Raw genomic sequence first — 25,076 nt, 5'->3', positions numbered from 1 at the left:
AAGCTTTGGAAAAGCAGGTATTAGCCCAAGAAGATATCAATGTTTCTGGAGTACTCATGGATGAAGGGGATCTCAATCTGGTAAGGCAACAGTTGGTTGAGGGGATGCAGGATGTTTGGAAAGCAATGAAAGAAAGGTTGACATCAGTTATCAAGTATCCCTATGAGGCTGTGAGATCAGGCTTCATCAGTTCTCATGAAGCTACCTTATTAGAGACGGTTGAATCTCTGAAGAAAGAAAAAGATGTTTATCGGGAGCAGCTTCAGGAGTTCAAGGATAAACAGTTGCAGGTGGATGAAGAATTTATGGTACAAGGTGGTTCTGCACTTAAAAAACTAGTGCATGTTTCTCCAGACACTACAAGCTGCTGAGGAAATTCAGAAGTCAAGTGGAGAAGCTTTGCCAATGGAGGTTGAATATCAGAAGGAGCTTCCAGATGCTGCAAATATTGAAGTTCCAGAACTTAGTACAGCAAAGAATGAGGAGACTGTGGTGACTACAATCCAAGAAGTTGATACTGAAACACTTCTCAAAGATATGTTTTCAAGTTTAGAATGATCAGGAATTCTTTTGTCTATTTCTTTCTGATCAAGGGATATGTGGATTCGAGTCAGATTTCAGAGAAATCTGCCACCGGGATGTGCCATGTGTTGACAGGCATATCAAAATGTCAATTTAGTAGTTAGTCGGAAGTGCTTCATAGGATATAGTTCATCAGATATAGTTCATCGGATATAGTTAGTTGGATCATAGACAGTCGGATGTTGTTTAAATCGGATATTTAACAGTTATGATATATCAAGACTGAGGTTGTTATTACCAATCTGTTTTGTATGGTGGTTATAAGTCGGAGTTGTGATAGCGCAGGAGATTCAGAGATGTTGTAGCTCTTCTTGATCAATGAAGCACTCTTGTCATCTTAATTCTGAGTTATCAATTCCTTCTATCTCTTACCTTCAGTATGATGTTATTATTTCTGTGTATTATTTTCGAGTTATGAGATGCTGAAAGATTTGTGATGTACTAGTATTTTCTGTGTTGATGAACCACAACATGATGTAAATTGTAATTGGTACTCTCTCTCATTTTTTTCCAAAACAATCCTTCCCAAGAATTAGCTAGAAATTTTAATCAGCAAAAATGTAAACAGGCCAAGTAACTGCTAGTGAGCCAGAATGTAAATTAGAGCCCTTAATATAAATCCATGTACCAAAACAGTGGCGGGTACAGCTACACCCCCTTTTTCCAAAATATCATTAGTTTTTCTCGACACAGAGTAATAGTCAAGCAACAAGGCATCAAACAACCTGCCATCCTGCAACCGAGATTAGTAGGCAAAAAAGAACAATACAAATCCCATTGAGTACCGATTTCTAGGGCAGAAAAACAACCCTAGCAAACCCAGTGAACAAACCAACGACCCTTTAAGTGGATTTTAAAAAAAAAACTCATTATAAGTATAGATAGTAGTTCGTGAACCATCAGTACTCACACGACGCAGAGTACCCCCAAGTTTGGGATAACAACATTGCAGGAAGAATCAAGCATAACTTCCTACAACCTTTGTCAAAAAACTATCATCATCTCAGAATAACAAACCCTCGTGGTACAAACACAAAGCAATACAACAGTTAAAACAAAGCACGAAATAACAGCGGCCGACCTGAGTTAATTGAGTTGAGATCTCCATGCTTTGATGTGGTGGAGATTCAAATATGCAGTCACAAATATTATGCAAGCAAACGGAGTACAACCAAAGCTAAGTGAGGGGCAGAGATGCGCCCTCACCTTTAAATAGAAAAGGGAGGGAGGTCGTTATAAGTGCAAATCATGCAGTAATCCAAGTGCTTGGGAGATCTTCCATAGAGAAGGTGAGGCCGCCTACGCAGTGTAATGAAGAGGCAACCAGGACAATTCATGGCACGATTTTCACCCGAGGTTAATTCACTCAAGTATTGAGAAGGGCTATAGCCAATGGTAGTGCCCATAGGTGGTAGGTTTTTACTAAAGTACTAAGAGGCAAGTGAGCTCGGGAATACCCCTGAGCTAGGTGGTAAAGTAGGAGTGTGTGTATATGCCATTAGATCAAAAAATACCATCGCGTTATCAGGCCTTTAGTAGTTATGAAGGGCCAAGCCCCATAGTGGAGGTACAAGCCCTTTGAAGCTCTCCCCTTTTATTTAAAAGAGAGGAACAAATAAGTAAGGAGTTAAATAAGTACAACAACATGTGTGTGTGTGTGTGTGTGTGTGTGTGTGTGTGTGTGTGTGTGTGTACCCACCCTGTCCCAGGCACCAAACACAATGAGTCAAAAGTAGTAGGCCCATTGAGAATGTGCCAACTTCCTTATTAGAGAAATGAGATTTTCTCGGTTAAAGTGTACCCCAGGCCAATCACACTGAGTAAGGGATTGCAAGATTGTGTTAAGAATCTCGTTTTTGTTAAAACCATGGACAATATTTCTTTAGTAGCAGTTTAATATCATCCCAGGCAAGGAGATAGTCGATCAAATATAGCAGACTGATACAAGAGCTAATATCCACTTGTGAGGTCTATTACTATTCCTTTTAATGAACTCCACAGGTGGCAGTTTCAGGAGATCCCTTTTCCAAACAAACCTTAGGTCATATCCTCCAACAAAAGGAATATGAAGAGAGATGGAAAGGTTAAGGAATTGAACCAATGTGCAAAAAGCCCCATTGGGTGTAATGAGCCCATGTAAAGATGTAGGTTCAATTTTTAGGCAGTGAGGATAAATCAGACAAATTTCTTCCATTTGTATTTCATATTTTGGCATGCTTTATGTCCCGCTTGGAAAGCTTCCAAGGCTCCATTGATTGGCTCAAAAAAATTCTCTACCAAAATTGATCCTCCATAATTTATTATGGTTTCCTTGATTTCACTCTCACTTTCTTTCACTTTTTCTTGGAATAGCTTTTTGGCTTTTTTCCAATTTCCTCTCTTTTTTTCCGTTTTCTTATCTCATATCTTTGACGTCTTCTTTTATTGGTCTCTGGCAAGGAATTTTAAGTATTCTCTGATTCATCAGAGGAGTTATTGTTCTTAGCTTGGGCTCTAGTGATCACCTTAATTGGAACAATAGGTTCACTTTTTGAAGAGCTAATAGGTATCACTTGGACTACATTCACCATTGATTTTCCTTTGTTTAATGGATTTTTTGGACAGTCTTCAGGAAAGTGTCCACCCTTCTTGCAACATTGTGTACAAAAAGCTTCAACTAACTGAATGTTCTTGTTAGGTTCTGGGCATTCATTTTTTCAATGATCATCTGCAACACAATTATGGTAGTTTTCAGTCTTTGGCTTAATCATGGGTCTTACCATTGGAGGTCTAACACCTTGATTAGCTACAAAGTACATCGATGTAAGCTCTGGTGTAGCATAAGTCACATGCTCTTCCTTTGATGGTGGATGTGAATTATACCACTCTTCTTCTACCATTACGGTGGATGGGCTAGGCTCAACATAAGTCACATGCTCTTCCATTGATGGTGGATGTGAATTATACCACTCTCCTTCTACCATTATGGTAGATGGACTAGGCTCAACATAAGGTCTAACAGGCAGTAGTGCGTGTTCATCTACAACTCCTTCTATTGGTCTCATGGTTTTTCCATTTACCCTCAATGGCACACCATTTTTGCGGCCTAATTGGTTGTCCTTGGTGAGGTATCCCTTGCCCAGGTCCTCTCATAGCAGCTTTTTGCATATTATTTATCATTTCGTTCACCCTTGTGAGCATGTCTTCTATGGTTGTAAGTGGTGTTGCAGCAGTTGTTCCCACTTGTGTTGGTTTTGTGGATGTTGTTTTCTCACTCTGAGTATCCTTAGGGACATCTCCTTCATTGAAAATATCACAATTGTCTCCCAAGTCAATAGCATATGATACACACTCTTCTAGGGTCATATGCTTCTTGTTATATAGTATAGCATGAAGTTCTTTGTTGAGCAATCCTTCTAGAAACAATGACACTAACCTTTCTTCTGCTTGTATTTTTAATTCTGGGCATCGTGCAATGTATTGCTTCATCCTAGTTGCACAATCCCTAACAGACTCTCACCTTGTTTCTATTTGAAGCTATAGATTTGAGCTATCGTGTTATGTTTGATTCTTGTTTTAGAGCATGGAGCTACAAATCCCTTAGCTAATGTATTTAAATCCATGATTGCTTTGGAACATACCATGTCAAATCTTTTCCTTCTAAAGTCATTCCAAATCCCTCAAATTGAGTCTGGAAATCAAATATGTGTTGTGCTCTTAGCACTTGCTTGAAGCTAGCTAAGTGGTCAAATGGATCCCCAAATCCGCTGTATTTTTTGACCCATTCTTGAAAATCAGCTGGTCTGACACGTCTGTTTGGCTCAGCTCCAACTCTTCTGGCAATTGGTCCTGTCTCGAGTCCTTCAAACCAATTTGTTGGAAATAGTGACTCATGTAGCCCTGCAATGGCTCTAATGTCACTTGGTTTTCTCCGTGATGAGGTAGGTTTGGGTTTTTTAACATTGCTCCCAAAAGATTTCTCGCAGAGTTCCTCTCTTGGAATAAGATCAGGTCCTTGCCCCAATATCCAATCTCTTATAGAGTACCCTTGGTATCTGGTCTGTTCTACCTCCTCAGGACTCAGCATAACAAAGTTACTGTCATAACAATCCCTAAATAGGTAAGATGGTAGATTCGTTGAACCCTTGTTCTTGATCTTGTAGATATAGATGATCTTCATGGGTGTTAACTGCCCTGGTTTGGCATGAGAGATCCATAAAACATCCGTGATATTGCTATCCTCCCAACAATAGACTCCAATCCTAGGATTATCAGTGCTAAGCCGTTTCAAAGGTTTCTAGTCAACTTGATTGTATCCCTCGAATTCTAAAGTCAGTGGACCTTCTTTTGCTGCCATATCCGAAATTATTGTATTCACTTCTAACCCACATTTGCTATCACATCAGGATTTTCAACTTTTACATACTGAGTCCCGTTTTTATCCATATATATTTTTTCTTGTTTGTTTGCTCTTATTTCCTCTTCAAACTCTATGTCATGGTCATCAATGCATATGGTATACTCTTCATTAGGATCCAGGTAAACCTGAGCTCCATGGACATTAGTCTTATAAAAGGTGAGTATGTGCTTATATTGCATTGTTTTTCCGATTCTTGATTCAGTCGAATAGGAAGACATTTCAGATGTTGAGTCGGAATAAGTGTATGGGACTTCTTCAAAGATAGTGCCCAATTGATCACCTTGTTTCACACTCTCTTTGGTGGATACCCTACTAGCGATCTCTCCAAATATGCCTTGATTTGCTAGTCTACGACCAGCTCTAACGTTCATATAGACTTGTTAAGCCCTAGATAGAGTACTTATCGGCGGATTGGATTGTTATCCGTTTTTCCAGTTGACTTGAATTCAACTCCTATCCAGCTCCCAATTCTTTGCTTGCAACCTGTCGTATGTCAGTTTTAACCAAGTCAGTTTTTTTCTCTCAAAGACTATATAATTTTTGCTAACAATTGTGATTGGTCTGTGTATATCACTTCAATCTGAGCTAAGTAAGTCAGCAAATGAGATTTCTAAATTCTACCCTTGCAAAGAGCTTAAGGACTAATCTGCAACCTATAAACTGAGTTAACATATATTAATTTGAATCTGATGGAACCCAAACTTGACCAGTGACCTTGTATTATGTTGCTCTAACACTGTACAAGTTCAAAAGTCCAAAATCTTTTCTCTGGGACTCAAAAGTAAATAATCGCGATTATTTACTTTTCTCAATTTTTACACTTTTTAGACTTGTTTTGCCATATAGACACCTGGTTGTAGTCTCTGGACAAGTTTCACTGAGTTTGAATAAGATTTGTCTAAGTTATCAACTGTTTAGTGTTCCGTAGACTCAGTTTTCAAGAATCTGGCTCAAGTCTCACTTTTGTGATCCAAATTCCACCAAACTTGATATGAGTAGTCTACTTGATGTGCTTGACCATGTGGTATACTCAATTGTGCAAAAACTCTCAAATCTTGAGCAGATGTAAATAATTGTGATTATTTACTTCTAGGACTTTTTAGCATTTTATTGCTAAGATGATGATACAAACGGGTAAAGTAACTCAACTTAAGCTCCCTAGCAAAGTTTTCACAAAGTTTGGATAAAACCTGCTCAATTTGTCAATAGTTTAGTGTCCGCAGACTGTCTTTACAACACTGGCCACAATTTTCACTTTAAAGATCCAAACACTACAACATGATAGAACCTGTGATATGCTTGGTTGGCCAAAAATACTTGAAATTTGGACAAAAGTAAATAATCATGATTATTTACATATGTCAAATTTTAGCATATTTTTTATCATTTGAGTATACACACATGTTAAATAGTTTAAACTAAGCCTCTGAGTCAAGTTTCACAAAATTTGAACAAGATTTATCAAGTCAAACTCAGTTTCTCCACAATCGGTATAGATTTCAATTTTTATCAAGTTTTTGGTCTGTTCTGTGATCCAAACTCTATGAACCTTCACAAAAGATGTTTGTAATCATGCATAGAGTCTTTGGTATCAACCTTGATCAATTTTGAGCCAAATGTAAATAAGCACGATTATTTACTTTTGGCCTAAAATGAACAATTTTTGCAATTTTTTCAATGGTCAGTCCTTTTTTGTGACATGTTTTAAGCGTCTGAGTCAAGTCAAAACTTAATTTAGTTTAAATTCTCAAGAAAATGTAAATTATCTGAGTTTTTTCCAACTCTTGAAAATTTACCTCAAGTGCATCCTTATACTTACCCATTGGTATAATCTCTAGCCGGTTTCAGTGGTTAACATAATCTCTAGCCGGTTTCAGTGGTTAACAGTCTTTTGATGCTATTTCAAGCCGTAGATCTGAAATTCTGTAAATTCACATAAAAAACTCACAAATGATTCTTTTAAAGTGAGCAATGATCTGAGATCCCACCTCGGATTCTACTTACCCTACTCCTAGGTTCTGCTTCAACTGGGTTGTGGAAGGTATCCACAAACAATTGTTTTCTTGTTTTTTATGGTTTCTTGAGCATTGATATTAAGACTTTTCTTTTCCAGCAATCATTCTCAAAATCCCAACCTATTCCTACAATCCTACAAGGTACTTAGCAATCCCAAGCTACCTCTACTCAGCAAAAGACGACACTCTTAAGCTATGCGGTTTTAAAGATAAAGTTTACCTCTAGGTGATCCTAGAGGAAGTTAAAGGAAAACTACACTAGACACTCTTGTTTTCCTGATTTAGGTCTATTCGTCCTCGGCAACGGCACCAAATGTGGATGGGTTTCCTAACCTCACTCTTATCTTATTGCAGACACAGCGAGAACCACGAACATAATTGTCAATCTATGGGACGAAGCTGACTCAACTAGTGCATCGAGGCTACAAGAGGGTTTTAATCTCTTGGAAAATAACAGACATCTTGCATCTAACTCAAGCTACACTCAAATGACCTAAGTCATCAAAAGCTAGTCACTAATCGACAAGCAAACCATAATTGTTACAGCATCAAACAACATCTGAATGCTATGAAACTTCTAGGACAATTATAAAGACTTAAGCACATGTGTTTATGGTCTCAAATCTCACTTTCAATGATGGGCAAAAAATACGATTATTAACAGTAGTGAGATTTTGACCTAGTCGTTTCTGACCCCGAATGCATCTAAATGCTTGGCAATGATGCCCCAATATTCCGCCTATATTTACTTTGTGATTTTCTAGCTTAAATTCCTACTTATGATGAAATTAGGCCACGGTTGGCGACGTCAAATGCTACGATTTATCATGATATGTTTATGTCAATGCGTAAAGCTCTTACCTGCGGTTGCAATGCAACAGGCGGCACTACAATGTGACAACTGACAAGGGAGATAGAAGCATGAGAAGGAGAGAAGTGAGCGGCGTAAGCTCACAAATCTAGAAACTTATAGATCCGGCTCATAGATTACAATATTCACTGATTCAATCGGAGTTACAATCTTCCCAATCTATCAAAAGAATAAGTGTTTTTACAATGAAGCTCCCGAAAAATGTTACATGGGTTAGCTTGCTGCTAACAAATTCCATTATGTTTGTAAGAAAATACCGGATCCTTTGACATTAACCAAATTCAAAAACATACCTACAATGACAAGAATAGAGGTAACCATCATTAACACGGAATAAGAGCTCCAATACACCTAGAATCAAAACACAAAAACAACATTTAGACCCATGTTCATAACCTATATTATACATGAAGGCAAATCAATGAATATAAAGTACTATGATAACTTTACCTCATCAATGTAGTGTCTAATAATTGATAATCTCTCTCTCCTCCTGTCTAAGTTCCAAAATAGAAATCAAGCCATACTTCTATCCATATCTCTCCCCATTTCATGTGGATGAACACCCCATGATAAGGCTTCTACAAAAAATCATGCTCAACCCCATACATATTGCAACATGTGGATATGCTACATTCAAATGAAATTGAACACTCACAAAGTTGTGGAATAGAGTCTTGTAATCTCCGCTCTCAAGATGTAAAGATGTCCTCTTCTACTATAACCTATCAAGATTGTCCTACATCTTGCACTGTTTCCTCGCCCACTCATCCTAATCAGGACATTTGGACTCCCCCCCCCCCCCCCCCCCCCCCCCCCCCCCCCCCCCCGACCTTCTCCTTGTCCACATCTCTCATCTTCAATCTCCTTTTTGTGGTCATTGAGTAGCATTGGGTCAAGATTCAATCGTTTGACACCACATCATATCTAGGTGATAGTTTGAACTCTATGGTAATAGTGCATGTGACGTACTTCTTCTTCTAATGTCTTACATATCCAAATGCTCCATGACATGATGGCGAAACTGTATGGTGCATAATTGATAGATATTATCCCACATGGCCTTTTAAGTCTAATTTATGGTAGGTACCCCACTTGTCATTAACGTTACCTACACATTAATCAAGTGGTGTTCCTATGGGCATAAAGGTGTACATTGGTGTACCCCATTTCTAGTTAACATTTTGTACATTTTAGACGAGTGATGCTCCTATGGGCATAGAGGTGTACATTGGTGTACCATATACCATCTTAATGATGTATTGTCTCAATATTGTCGATGTAGTTATGCCATGGCTACTGCAACAAACACCTCTCGACGATGAGTTTTTATGTGAGTGACATTGCTTTTGGCATCTAGGGGTCACCTAACAAGGATTCTTCCAAGTACGAGGTAAGAGTATTGTTGTGCCTCCCGTGGGGGTGATCAAGTACAAGGGCAAGGATAGCTACAAAAGAGGGCAAGACATATAGAGTAATAACTTGAGAGACTCTAGTAAGTTGTGGTCCTAGCATCATCATCTAGACCACAAGCGACAAGTTGTCTAGAAAAGATAAAAAGATGTGAGCTCACGATAGTAAATAGGTCATTGTGACTCTCATGATGACACCATTTTTTGTTGATCAACCAAAATAGAATGTTTGAAATATGAAATCACTTAGCTACATGGATTGCTTTATGATCTGGTATGGGACACATTTGTCAAGTTTCTATGTAGCTGAATAGGAGCTTCTATTGGATTATTATTTTTCTTTCTTGGGTCAAGCAAACAAGGATCTTTGAGTACGAGTTCACTTCTATGTGGGGATTGCTTTATAGTGTGTTATGGGACACATCTATGGAGTATCTTTGTAGCTACATATAGCAGCTTAATCTTCTAAATAATTATCAATCAATAAGTACAATGCATCAATTAAAGAGGTGGAGAAAATAGTAATAAAATTGCTACTCAATAAAGAGACATAGTCTAGCAAGTACTCTAGATATTAGACAATTATAATCATGAAAAGAATCTTCATGTAGAATAAATTATGATATTTAATGGGGTTGTTAGATCCACTACTAGTTCGTTCAGTATCCTTGACATAGCTATATGTTTGTAGACATTTCAAGGGTCATTATGAGGTCCAAGTTTAAAAACGAAACCAGGCTAGAAAATGGTAAGCTAACAAGAAACCAAGTTAGAAAAGGATAAGATGAACATGACTAATTTTTTCCTAGATTTGCATGTGTTTTGTACACTAGAAGTTTTTTCACCCTTCAAAGTGATCATTGAGGACAATGACCTAAGTTAAGGGGGTGAGAATGTTAGACATCTAGTAAAACTTAGTGTATTTACAAAGTGATAAGTAGTGAAATGTCATAGAATTTATGAGCTCTAGGAATAATTGGGGTCTTTCGGCAAAGAGTAGGTCCTAAAGGTACACCAATTGCAAGTGTATTAGTTGGCTAGATGGCTAGGCATGTCAAGTGTGCAGCACATAGGGACAAAGGCATCAAGGTTAGCTACTAGCAATTGAGCGTATGAACAGTGGTGCTTATAAGAAGGACAAGTGGCAAATATGGACATGAATGCCAAGGAGTAATGGAGGATTCTCCAATGGAGTCTCAAGGGAAAAGTCTCACGAACTTCCCTAAAAGGGCAAGATCTCATGGATTCTTTTGGAAGGACAAGCACTTTTCCTATATAATCTAAGGTTTGATGGAGAGTTGAGCACACTTTGCTCTTTTTCCATTCTCTCTCTAATTTTCCCTAGGAGGGGGAGATATCTTTGTAATCAGAGTAGTTTAGCATCAAGCTTTAGCAATATTCTATGTTGGTACACTTTAGGGTCTACTTCCTTTAAATCAGTGTGTTCATAGGCAAAAACATCTCTATACTTCTGAAAACGTTGTTTCACTTTTTCTTTGACATATGGGTTTAGATGTTTGTTGATTTTTACAATATTTGAACCTATTTCCGTGTCAAGGTTCCACTCTTCCACTTCTTGATCATCTGGAAACCATCAATTGGGTGTCCTTTCTTCTAGCCAAGGATTCGGCCTCCTTTGTCCTTATCCCAACTGCATATTCATTGTGCAAAGTTTTTGAACTCATTGGGATCAAATCTCCTTTATATATTGATTGACTACCGCCTTCTTCTAATGTCTGCACATTCTGACTCCTAAACTCAATGTCAAACTATCTGGTCTATTTATACATGGTACATAGCTACCTGAAGTGGCACCGTTTGAACTAACCATCATTGGTGCCTGGTTTGCTACTTCCTCTAAATCACTCCCATCTAGACTTAATAGTCTTTCCCCTTGGTTTAATTTGGTAAAGTTCTCAGGATACTATTGCTCCACTTCAGCCCTTTTCTTATCTAAAAGAATTGCATTTAGGTCAATCTTAGCTATGGGGAATATATACATACATGCAACAAGCATCCGTTCTCTTGTGTTTGTGCCATACTTTTGGCATATCTCTTCAGGTTGCATTGCTTTCTTCCATATTCAGATATTATTTTTTGGACTTGAGTTCTTCTATTTGGCCCCTGTATAGTGAGTGTTTGGCTTGCATAATCATGTATGGCACCCACCCTCCCACCCTCCTTAACCATGGTCTTCCCAGCAATATACTATAAGCATCTTATACATCCATTACTTGAAAAATTGTCTTGAACTTGTCAAAACCAACCTGAAACTGAAGATCCTAGGGCATCCACTAGGAAATATGTAAGATAGCAGTGCAAACAAAATAAGAGAATTATAATTAGGTGCATTTACATAATAAATTATTTACATAAAGGGTTTTTTAATTGAGAAAGTGAAAATTATCATACACAAGGGCTAGTTTTTCTACAAAATTGCATACATAAGGGGTACATATAATACTTGAAAATATATACAGGTAAGGGATTATTTAAATACCTCTTGTTCACATGTGTTATATGCAATTTTTACATAGTGGAGTCCCTGGGCTGAAGATTCTCCACTAGGCCACTAGCTTGAACAATTCCTTGATCTTCCATTCTGATTCTGAATGATTTAGGCTTTATCTCATTAATCCCCAATTTTTGTATTATGTGTTCACAAAGTATGTTTACACTAGCACATCCATCCAAGGTTACTTTGAACAATGTTTTTTTGCTGCTTTTGATCTTTGTGATCTCTCTGGATGATTATGCCTCATCATGTTGGGGTATAAAGCCCAATGTGGTCGCCCAGGTAAGTGGGCGTGCCGCCAAGTATGTACACATATTCTTTTGTTAAAACCTAATAAGAACTCACTATGCTCTACACATTACAGTAGAGCGAGTTCACCATATCGTCGTGCTCTTCTTCTCACACTCTCTCTCGCGTCGCACTTCCGCTCGTACTCCTTCAATTGGTATCAAAGCTCAGATCGAGGCTCGGGGCAGCACTGCAGGAGGCTAGAGTCACCAACTCAGATTGGAGTGAAATTCGACAGGCGAAGACACGGCCCCAAATCTCGTGCGAGAGCCCAAAGCGCTCGGTGTTGTCAAAATTTCATTCTGAGGTCATCTCGGCCACCGTTCGGCTTCGACAAAGGTCTGCGCAAGCCATTTTCGACTACGTGGTCTCAGCGGGTGCAGATCCGACTCTGCAAATTTGGGGTTTTCGGCCTACGACTGCAGGTGCTGAGGATATCGACACTCCCAGAGTGTTGATTTGTGGCTGTCTACACATCGAAGGACGGCTCACAGTTCTTGGAGGCGTGTCACATACGACACGGGCGCATCTACACAAAGACTATAGGCGACATCCACTAGTTCATCAGGTAGCTTGTGTTTGCTGCTTGATATTCCAGATTTCATCCTGACATTGCACGTACTTCCACATGGGATGTATTGTCACAGATGATGTATGTCTGTTGAGGGTTTGCTGGCTGTGAGTCACGCAACAAACACCCGCCGCAGCGGTTACAGCATATAGTGGGAAATTTGTGGATGTATGACTTTGTGGGAAGTCTATGTACTGTCAGATTTACTGCAGCCTTTGTTGAGGGTCGAGTGAGGTTTTATTGAGCTGGGGGATTCTCGAATGTTGAGATCCTTTCGGTGATACAGGTCTTGGAGCGATCCCTCGAGCACCCTTAGATAGGCAGCTAGGATGTATTGACTGTGAGTTAGACAGTTGGGATTGCATCTTTGCTTTACTGCCGTTGAGGCATTGTCACAATCTATGCTTACAGGACAGTGACAGGACAGTCAGAGACAGTGCAGGTGCAGGACAGGTTTACCCACAGCTTACAGTGTCAGAGAGACAGTGTTTTTGAGCTGTTTTTTTGGTCTGTTTTTTTGGTCTGTTTTTTAGTACACCAGAGCCATTTTACAAAGGAGACTCTGCCGAAATTTATGCAGAATCTGAAGCTTTCTTGGTTCATTTGACAGGTTGATATTGGTTCAGAGGTCAGTTTACAGGGGAAACTCTGCCGAATTTTTCCCACGAAAGTAAACTACTGTGAAGCGTAGCTATGGCTAGATCACAGTACACTGCTCTTTACAATATCAAGAAGATGGATGGAACCAATTTTCCATTGTGGAAGAAGCAGATTTGGCACGTGTTGGTACAAAGAAGCAGATAAAACCAATAAAGCTCAAGGGGATAAAACCAGAAGATATGGACGAAGATGAATGCAGCGAAATGGATGAATTGGCACTTTCTACCATTATGCTGAGTTTGGCAGAAAGCGTTTACTTCAATGTAGTAGACGAGATGTCGGCTTATCAAGCATGGACAAAGCTGAGTGATCTTTATGAGAAGCAAAGTGCAGATTCACAGGTATACTGGCTTAAGAAGCTTGTTGACTTGAAGATGAAAGAAGGGACCCCTATGTCCAATCATCTAAATGAATTTAACACCATCTACAGTCAGTTGTCAGCTCAAGGTGTCAAGTTTGATGAACCTGTTAGAGCTATGTTCCTGTTGATCACATTGCCGGAAAGTTGGGACACTTTTTGCACAGCTTTGAGTAATTCTGCACCTCCAGATGGTTTGAACATAGCAGGTGTAGAAGGAAGTCTGCTTACTGAAGAAACCAACAGAAAGACAATGGACAAAGGCAAAGGAACGGCCTTAGTTGTCAGCGGAAGGACCAAAGAAAAGTACAAAGGTGGAAAGAGGAATCAGTCTCGTAGCAAGTCCCGCAGTTCTAAAGGCAAGAGTGACATAGAATGCTACCATTGTGGCAAGAAGAGTTACGACTGCAGAGAATGGAAAGCAGAAAAAGGCAAAGAGAAAGCTGAAGACCATGGTGAGAAGAACAAGTCCTCACTGAAGATTCAAGAAATAAATGTGACAAACACTGTTGCAGAGGATGAATGTCTAGTGTCAGGAGACATCTACTTCTTGAAGAATACAATGGACTCAGCTCTTCTTACAGCATCTGATGGAAATGCACTGAGTGACTGGATTATAGACTCAGGGGCATCACTTCATGTGTCTCCAAACAAGGAGTGGTTTACCTCTTATGTGACCACTAAAGATCATGTTCGGCTAGGCAATGGGCAGACATGTGAGATCTTAGGTCTTGGAGATGTTCAATTGAAGTTTAAGAATGGCTCTTCTTTCACGCTGAAGAATGTGAGACATGTTCCCGCATTTACAAGAGTTTGATCAGCACATGTTTACTTGATGATGCTGGCTACGTCACCACTTTTGGACAGAACATGTGGAAGATATCCAAGGGTTCTATGACAGTAGCACATGGAGTAAAGTCTGGAGGAATTTACAGGATTTATGTATCAAATGTCTCTAAAAATGTAATCAATGTAACCGAGCAGCCGAACGTTTCTTTGTGGCATAGCCGGTTAGGACATATGTCCAAGAAGGGAATGGAAATCTTGTCTCGTTCTGGTTATTTGCCTCGCTTTTCATTTAATGATTTTGAATTTTGTGAACATTGTCTGTATGGTAAGCAAACACACTAGCCACATAAGCATAGAAGCAGCAGAAGAGATACACAGTTGGCACTTGTTCATAGTGATTTGTGTGGACCTATGCCTAACCTATCTCTAGGGGGAGCTTCTTACTTTATGACATTTATAGATGATTACTCGAGGAAATTATGGGTTTACTTTCTCAGGCACAAGGATGAAGCGTTTAGTGTTTTCAAAACGTTTGTGACACTTGTGGAGAATCAGAGTGGCAAGAAGCTTAAATGCTTACACACTGACAATGGTGGAGAGTATGTTTCAAAGGCCTTTCAGGACTTTTGTGAGTCAAAAGGTATAAAACGTGAACTTACTGCTCCTTACAATCCTCCTCAAAATGGTGTTGCTGAGAGGATGAATAGGACCATACAAGAGAAGGTCAGAAGTATGTTGTCTAATGCACAACTGCCAAATGGGTTTTGGGCTGAAGCTGTATCAAGAGCTGTTCATCTTGTAAATAGATCTCCTAGCAAGGTTTTGCAGAAGGATTCAGTGCCAAAGGTGGTATGGTCAGGCAAAATGCCCTCATAAAAGCATCTCAGAGTCTTTGGCTGTGAGGCATATACTCACGTTCCAAAGGAATTTAGGAACAAACTTGAGCCAAAGAGTAGAAAGTGCATCTTTCTAGGCTATGGTAATTCTGGTGAGATGGGGTACAGACTTTGGGATCCCGAATCCAAAAAGGTTGTCCGCAGCAATGATGTTCACTTTAATGAATCCAAATATCATTCTAAACCAGAGAGGGTTGAGGAGATTAGAAGAGTTGTCTTCCAAGAAGATGGACCTGCACGTGCAAGACAAAATGTCAGAGCTCAAGAGGAGCAAGGACAGGATAGAGTGGAACCACAGGTTGTGGCTGAGCCTGAGCCACCTATTGTGCGTAGATCTGGACGTATCACGCGACCTCCTGATAGGTTTGTTCCATCTATGAACTATGTCATGTTGACTGATTGCAATGAGCCTTCATGTTACAAGGAAGCAGTGCAAATGAAGGACTCCGGGAATTGGCAATTGGCCATGCAGTCAAAGATGACAGCTATGCATAAAAACAAGACATGGAAGCTATTTAAATTACCACGGGGCAAAAAGGCTCTACCCTGTAAATGGGTTTACAGGTATAAGATCACCGCTCATGATAGTCAGCCAAAGTACAAAGCAAGGCTTGTTGCCAAGGGCTTTAAGCAAGAACAAGGCATTGACTTTGAGGAAGTTTTCTCTCCGGTGTTCAAGATGACTACATTGAGATGTTTTCTTGCATTGGTTGCCATATTAGATTTGGTGTTACACCAAATGGATTTCAAGACAGCGTTCTTGCATGGTGATTTAGATGTGGAAATTTACATGCAGCAGCCAGAAGGGTTTGTTGAGAAAGGCAAGGAAGATTGGGTATGACACTTGTTAAAGAGCCTTTATGGCTTAAAACAATCACCGAGGGCATGGTACCATAAATTCCACAAGTTTATGCTTTCTCAAGGCTACAAACGTAGTGAGTTCGATCACTGTCTATATACAAATAAGGCTAAGGATGGCAGTTGGCTGATCCTTATTTTGTATGTGGATGACATGTTGATTGTTGGCAAGCACTTGGAAGAAATTTCAGCTTTGAAGTCAAAGATGGCAAAATCGTTTGACATGAAAGACATGGGTGAGGCAAGTCATATACTTGGTATGCGCATTGAGAGAGACAGATCAAAGAAGTTGATTTGGTTATCTCAAACAGAGTATATTGACAAGGTTTTGCAACGTTTCAATATGGAGAAGGGAAAGGCACTGAGTGTTCCATTGCCACCATATGTGAAACTTAGCAAACAAGATTGTCCTGTGTCTGAGGAAGAACAGGCTGAAATGGATAAGATTCCATATGCGTCTGCAGTGGGTAGTTTGATGTATGCAATGATTACTACTCACCCAGACATTGCATTTGCAGTGGGAGTAGTAAGTCAATACATGTCAAACCCAGGCAAGAAACATTGGGAGGCAGTGAAAGGAATATTGAGATACCTGAATGCTACAAAGAGTATGCGTATATGCTATGGGAGTCAGGAGCTAAGTGTAAAGGGTTTTACACACTCAGATTATGCAGGTGACTTAGACAACCGAAGGTCTACGTCAGGGTATGTCTTTACATTGGCTGGTGGAGCAGTATCATGGCGTTCTAGATTACAAGATTGTGTTACTCAGTCTACTACAGAGGCTGAATATGTTGCAGCATCAAAGGCATGCAAAGAATCAATTTGGCTTAATCGACTAGTAACAGATTTGGGAATCAAAGAAGAGATGCTTGTGTTATATTGTGATAGTCAAAGTGCTATACAATTGGCTCGCAATCCAGTTTATCACTCAAAGACAAAGCATGTGGATGTGAAGTATCATTTCATCAGGGAAATGCTCGAGGATAAGCAACTTCAACTTGTCAAAGTTCACACCACAGAAAATCCTGCTGATCTACTTACAAAAGGACTTCCCTCAGAGAGCTTTGCGCATTTTCGCAAGCAGTTAGGTGTAGGGTAGTACATCACTTCTCTACATCTCTTGTATATTAGCTTGTATAGTAGCTTCTCTCACACTTAAAGTACCACATTGGACTTTAAGTGGGAGGTTGTTGGGGTATAAAGCCCAATGTGGTCGCCCAGGTAAGTGGGCGGGCTGCCAGGTATGTACACATATTCTTTTGTAAAAACCTAATAAGAACTCACTATGCTCTACACATTACAGTAGAGCGAGTTCACCATATCGTCATGCTCTTCTTCTCGCACTCTCTCTCGCGTCGCACTTCCTCTCATACTCCTTCACATCATCCTTAATATTGGACCAATCTATTGCCATAGCTTCAGACTCTTTCTTCCTATTGATGAACTCAGCGGCCTCATATAGAGTCTTGTTTATGTCATCCAGTTCTATCGTGAGCCTTCAGATTGCTTCATGTACCTTGACATAAGTTTCATCTTGCTCATTTTTTATTGCTTAATAGGTCTGGGGTTGGTGAGTGCAATCAAGTATACATATTTTCCTTCTTTAAACTGGCGTATCCACATTTTGCAGCTATCCTATTTCATACACAACCATAAGCTTTATAGTATGTACACTGAATGCATTTATCAGTGTGATATGTTGAGCTTAATGGTGGATATGTCGTTGCCTTGGGTCAGACATTAGATGTTCAACTGCCCATTGACCTTATTTATTTGCTATACATAGAAGAATAAGGAGCACTCTCTTCCTTTTCTTCTAATAGGTTTCTCTACCCACTCCCTATGTTGTCTATCTTCTTTTCCTTCCCTGAAAGAACATGGGAACTGACATGCTCATCACCACCCAGCCATGCCCTATATAGGCCCTTGGCCTTCTAAATATAGGGACCCCCTTGACTGCATGTCCGTCCTCACCCTTGGCCCTAGCCCTTGGCCCGGACTGGTCCTACCCTTGTCCTGACATTACTCCCCCCTTGGAGAAGCGTTTTTGTCCGCGAAAACACAAGTGATGGTATCTTCATAAGAACACTAATGTTTTCTACCGTAACATCCCACATGGATCCAACGGTTCATTTGAGTGGAACCCGGTTCAGTAGGAGGTTCAATGAAACCAAGAGTAACATCTTGATTTTCTACATTGTTGTCCATTTGTAACCATCGGATGGTACCGGTTCCTATCCAAACATAGTGTGTAGACTCCATTTAGAACTCTCATGAGCATGGTAAACAAGTTTATCACAACATAGGTGTACCAAAAAGAGTATCTCTTGTCACTTTCCATGAAAGTAACTTGCGGACATAACTCATCAGCCAATTTTGACTCCTTGACTTAGCCCTCTTCTTCATCATCAGTAAACAACCCCACCCTATCGAGTGTTTAAGGTTGAGAACCTGAGTTATACATGAAGAGACTACCTAGTCGCAACATGCGTTAACTGATAGTAAGTAAATTCCAAAAAGAGAAATAAATGCTTATGAAGCTAATGTACACACTTTGCATATCCTTTAGCCCAAGATTACACTTTGTAATCTGTCAATCCCCTTGGATACTGACAGTATTGAGGTGTGTTTCCCCCATGATTTACAGACAGTCTTCACAGATGACTGGTAAACGGGAAATCACAATAGCGTATAACATTGTTGAGGAATCAACAATGTGCGGAATAACCATCGTGGTCTAAAAAAATCCACAAACACCCAAACCGAGCCATGACCTCTATTGGTGATTAGTAGACTCAAAGGTAATCTCATAGAGATAGTGCACATAAAGTGAAAAATGCTTCATAAGCAACAACTTGAGGAATATGCATGCCGTTCCAAATCATCCTTTGCTAAACACTAGGGCCCATAACACCTAGTGTGCATGCATTTAGCAAAAAACAGATCCGAACCTGAATTTCCATGGTAATTCTTGCCAATACTTATGGCAAATGTGATGCACCTAGCACACATTAAAAGGAATGTAAATAGTTCTGAAAACAAACTAAATACTTTCATTTGCAATCTTTTGCAAGCTTTGCTTAAACGTCTGAACCATAATAGAAGGTGAAACCGTGATCACTTCTAGATACAAACAATGAAACTTTTTCATTTGCTATATGGATAAACAACCATCTGTAATGTTGTTTAGCAATACTTGTACCTTAACAAGTCATTCTAAGTATCCGACAATTTCTGGCCACGAAATTTCTCCTGATACGTCGTGCTAAAAATGGTCTAGAAAACAGATGTGACCAGCACTTAGGGACGTTGTCGTGACACATATTTGAAATAGGGGGCGCCAGTGTCGGTCCTAGAGACTCATATTCGCCACATGTGAAATATGTCTCAACTAAGGATGTCTGAAGAAGAACATCCTACAAGTACAAGATGTACTTGTGTGTGGAGGTAACTCTAAACACTCTACGACAAGAGTGAGAGGGACCCTCATTCATTGCTCCACACTGGCTAAACCGAACTCCTTGAGTTCCTAGACCATGTTGTATCCCATGTGACAACATGTGCCAAATTGAACCCTACAAGTAGGTTCATAATAGCTTTGTGCCGACATGCCCTTGGCATGACTGTGTAACATTCAAGCGTACTTAGACGTCTTGAAAAACCAAGCAAAGCATACTAAAAATGGAAGAACACCAAATCAATAGATGCATACCTGGAGATTTGAACATAATGTTTACTTACCGGTATTCAAATGGAGAGGAATACGTCCCCTACCTAAAAAAACAAACAGCATTGCACTGGGAAGCCTAGGTGTTGCCTTTGCAATCCAAGCTCTTGGATTAGAATCTACGTAGTCAAACCTCTTGGTAAGACTCTTTGTAGAAACTGCTCAACTAGCAGATAACGCAACCAACATAGTCAACCGTGTACAGGTTGATTGGAATCAACTTGAAATGTGTGTTTGTCTACTACCGCGTGGTAAATTGCGGAATTCTTTTCTTGAAAGTATAACTGGGAGAGATCAACGGTGATCCTCTATGCAGATCAAAATGTGATCCTTAATGCCTATGGGGTGATGTAGCAATCACTCGCCGGGTCTTATCCCAAAACATTATGTCCATAGACACTCTGTAGTGCTATAGAGAGAGTAGGAGATCCACACAAGTGAACTGCCGAGCTCTTATGGACAGCCATGCTATCGCAAGTGATTGCTACATCTAGAATTTCTTGTAGAGATCAGCTGCTCTGAGTTGAAGATTATCAAAAACTCAACTTGAGTGTCGCGCTGAAAACAAGTAGTGCAAAAATGACACCCTAAACATCCGTAATGACAAGACTCTTGTTTGTCCATTAACGTCGATGTGTACTTCCGTGGGTATATCTTGAAAACAATCACCCAAAGAGTGCCAGTAGTTGAGTCTTACTCTTGTCCAGACATCAGCGCTTAGCCTGTTTGGCTCATAGCTCGGATGCAAAATAGTGTTCAATCGACGAACCGATGATGACTAATTTGAGTAGCATCTTAAGCATGTGCTAGCTGTGAGTTAGAGCACCTTGGACGAAGTTGACTCACGAGCAGAATATGTATCAAAATCTTGTGATATTATTCCCTTAAAGGGAGAGAGAGAGAGAGAGAGAGAAGAAGAGCATGCTGGGCTGAGGAACTTTCCTTAAGGTTGTAGAGTGTGTACCCAAGTTGTGTGCCCTAACGCATCTTATGCCTGACTTGCAGCTTATCGTATAAGCAGTCCACAATTTTCTGGTGTGACTCTCATCGAGAGAGGTAATAGAAAAACATAAAACTCATTCCGTCCCACCGACCTTGTAGGGATCGTGATTGTATGAGGATGACTTGGCATTAGCACTTTGCCTAGGAATCAAGTCCAAATTTTTGGTTCTTTTTAGTGCGGTTGTGTTAACAGCAACCAGAAAAAACACTTTAAAGAATCCATCACTTAGTCTGTCCTTGACCGAGTTGCGAGTGTGATAGCGGAAGCGTAATCCATGAATTGGTGGAATTCATGCCACCTAGTTAGCATGCCGTGCATGCAAAATTGTGAGCCCTTCGCTACTATAACGGCCTCAAGTAGGAGAGCCGAAACCATAAGTGCCTTGCAGAGTCTGCCTTGGGAACGATGCATCATAACGTGTTGTTGCCACACATAAAATGGGAGAAAATTGCAATGGTAACAGTTTCCCAAACTAGCATGCCAATGCCCTTGATGCCAAGTGAATGGGCAGTATCGTGGCACGTGTGAGAAGCCTTGCTTCATGTGAATTTGTGAAAGCACTTTGCTGTACATAACAGGCAACATTTTCCGATGAAAACATGAAAGACAAACAAATTTAAAATCAGGCTTACCTAGTTATGCCGTTGTAACCAGTCATCCTGAAATTTTGATGGAGAAGAACTCGTTCCATAACGGCGCATAGCCTAGTCTGCTACAGTTGTCACGTGTATATATATACGTCTCTTGTATCATATACATCCATCTGGCATGTAATGAAAGAACCTGCAAGCAGATTACCAAATTCCTTCCAAGTTTGTATGCTCATAGCATATGCAAAACGTGGGAGTCTCAATGCAAGATGCCTAATTTGAAGCCTTTCTGATAGCCAACTGAGGCGGTTGTTGACAGGCAGAGAGCATGACAAAAAGAATCGACCTTGTCGAGGAATTTCAACTGAATTGAGCTAAGAGTGTGTGACAAGCATCCTTTAGCAACGGCTAGAAATAGCGACAAGGAGTCGGCCATGCCGAACAACATGCCTCTTGCATCAAGTCAAGGAACAGGATGTGCCTATATTATTGAGAGACCAAAACTCTACAAATTTGCTGTGCATTTGCATCAAATTGAACCGTCATCGAACTGTTCTTGATGTGGATATTTCTCAATGATTATGCAGCAAGTATGTAATGCATATGATAAGCATCCTTTGGCAGCTTCTAGAAACATGGAGAAGGAGTCGGCCATGCCGAAGAACTTGCCTTCGGCATCAAGTCAAGCAGTCGGATGTGCTAATCTCCTTGAGATTACAAAACATGGTAGATTGGCTATACTTTTGCATCAAAAGTGAACCACTTGTGAACCCGTGCTGCGGAGCAAGGCGGTTGGTACTCAAGCCTTGCTTGATTCCAATATTTAAACCAATCAAATTTTGGTGCTTACGGTAATTGTCACAAGCCATGCTTGTGCTTTGCCGTCGTAAAGGGTACGCACGTCTGGTGCATGACATAGCGATGTGATATGTTCCAAAAACTTTACCAAAACAAATGCAAAAGAGTCTGCATACCGTATTATGAACTTATACCGACCTGACTTGCCGGCTTCTTGAACTTGCATGAGTAAATACTCACGCCGACGCGCCTTCTCGGCTTCTTGCTTGAAATTTCTTCAACTTGTGACAATTTACACAAATAAAAAGCAGAAATGCAAAAGAGACTTTGCGTACCTGCTGGGAAATTGACTTTGGACTATGTCATGCAACCATGGTCAGTGCCGTGCTCATATGAGCATGCAGTCATGCATGACTGCATCGAGGCAAACCATGGAAGGCCACAGCGTGGGATGGGATGCCAGGATGGGACGACGCCCAAGTGGAAGTTAGAAACCTTGTTTCCCTAGTGTCTTGGCGACTTGGATCTCTTGCTGTGTCGCGTTAATACAAGCTTTGTCGATAGGATTACTCTTCATCAAAAACCACCAAAATCGAGCCTTGCTAGAGAGATGGAGAATATTTCTTTAAGGTCAATACGCATGCCGAAAGCAATCTTCAAAAACAATGTGGCCCTGGCAGAAATTTATGCAGCTTATTGATTCTGCGCCCACTAAACGGGATGTTGTGAATTGTGTCCCGTGCCCCCTTGTTATATGCCGAGATGCCTTTGGCTTGTATGGGTGTATGCCGTGGTGGGCATGCACCCTATTGCAAAAAAATTTGCCCAAAGGGTTTTGACCCTAGGGCAGCGTGTGAAAAAGCCAGTCAATGGCGATGAAGTTCTACTGCAGCAGGGCCGTCGAGAGGCGAGGAGGTTCATAGAGTGGCTTGAGGTGCTCGGTTTTGCCCGCCACAGAGATGTGATCTCCTCAGCACGGGATCGCGCGCAGGTCAAGGCCAAAACCATTCGGTTTCGTGCAAGTGCTGCAGTCACCCTCCCTCCTCGCAAGCGGGGTTCCCACCCCCCGAGCTCTGTCGAGTTTCCTGTGTAGAGAAGCGTCCCACCTCATGCACATGCAAGCTAAGAATAGAGGTGGCTCTCCAGGCCTGTGTGTCCCCAAAAAAGAGTGGCTCTCATACCAATGAAAGGACATGGGAAATGACATGCTCATCACCACCCAGCCATGCCCTATATAGGCCCTTGGCCTTCTAAATATAGGGACCCCCTTGACTGCATGTCCGTCCTGGCCCTTGGCCCGGACTGGTCCTACCCTTGTCCTGACATTCCCGCTCTGCACATGTATGCATCATGCACTACATGATGTTGGTTTGATTTGCATCTGACACACCAGGTTTCTACCTTTAGAAGCGAAGGTCTTATCTTTGAGATCTCAAAGATTTATTTTTCGATTTTCTTTGTTTAGGATCGTGTCTTTCTAACTTTGGGTGGTTCTTTAGAGTGCTTGTCATCAAATGAACTAGAGCTTGATAATGTATCTTCTAAAGATGATTCACTATTGATTGATTATTGGAGTACACATTCTTTCATCTCTCCCCAATGCATTAGAAACCTCAGCCTAAACATCTTGATACTTATCTTACAGTGAAATTAGCTACGGGATAAATCTTTTACTTCAATGGGCGATTTTTTAAAAAAATTGAATGGTCAGAAATTTCATTTAATGGTCTTACCCATAGGAGTCTATGAAGGAATGTAATGGATGGATTGGCTCAAAGAAAATGACGCTCACTTGCATTGTAAACATGCTTCATTGGCTTTTGTAATTAACCACAACACTAGGGTTACTATTATCGGTAAGTAGGGAACTTCATCTAGTTAATTTCACTAAGTTACTAAAAGGCTATAGAAAGAATGAAATGCTTTCACTGTAAAGTTTAACCCAAAAATGGTTTAGTGGTCGAGATTTACTCCCACTTTTATCGTGATTGAGTTTTTTACTCACTTTGACATGTTTTCTCAGTTTGGACATGGATTTAGTGTTCTTGTATCCACACTCCTGGGAGTGACATTTGCATATGCTCACTTGGTTTAGTGACGTTGTTTATGCTTGCAGATTGTGGAGCCATTTTCACATATGCAAGCATCAGTTTTAATATGTTGATCATGGTTATGATTGTGTAGTGATCGAGTTGATCTCCTACTTTGACATCCACTTATGGTACCAGGCATGTGTGATGTTTTAGAGTTGATAGATATGACTCGTGATGAGAGACGACGGTCTCGTAGTTGCCAATATATGCAATGTTGGCATTATGGTCACATAGGGCACATTAGGCACCATTGTTTTAGATGTATGAGACAGCAACGGAGATGTATGTTTAATGCAGATGAGGTTTTGACACATGCTATAGCGGTGGCTTCATATGCCAGTGATGATGATGTCACATTCACCTTTACCATTCCTCTTGCTTATATGTGTAAGGCCAAGGGCAACTCAGGGGGTCACGGACCTAGGCCAAGGGCCTAAATGGCTTAGATGTGGACTGGTGATCTGTACTAGGCTAGGGCTAAGAGCCACATAGCCTATATATAGGGTGGTAGGGGAGTATTTTTGGGAAAGAAGGGGCACAGTCCTTATGCTGTATGCATGAATTGCATGAGCATGCAAAATTGTGGAGAAGAAGCCAAAGAAGAAAGGTCGAAGCAAGCCGTGTGCAATGACCCCAAGGTCGAAAAGA

The 25,076-nt window shown here is 40.5% G+C and overlaps 1 protein-coding gene across 1 annotated transcript; it reads left to right on the top strand.

Moving 5' to 3' along the window:
* The first annotated feature begins 342 nt into the window (after nucleotides 1-342).
* Nucleotides 343-558, top strand: LOC147422731 (uncharacterized). The gene has a single exon (XM_086503644.1). It carries the CDS (start codon nucleotides 343-345, stop codon nucleotides 556-558), a length of 216 nt encoding a protein of 71 aa, XP_086359770.1.
* The last annotated feature ends 24,518 nt before the right edge of the window (nucleotides 559-25,076 follow it).

The sequence above is a fragment of the Adiantum capillus-veneris genome, chromosome 27 (assembly GCF_014529385.1).
Source record: "Adiantum capillus-veneris isolate H3 chromosome 27, ASM1452938v2, whole genome shotgun sequence".
In the NCBI taxonomy this organism is placed as follows: Eukaryota; Viridiplantae; Streptophyta; class Polypodiopsida; order Polypodiales; family Pteridaceae; genus Adiantum; species Adiantum capillus-veneris.
This window is presented reverse-complemented; position numbering and strand designations above follow the sequence as displayed.

Bases quoted from the DNA above. Each gene is read 5' to 3' on its own strand.
- LOC147422731 (XM_086503644.1), top strand. From the start codon at position 343: ATGTTTCTCCAGACACTACAAGCTGCTGAGGAAATTCAGAAGTCAAGT.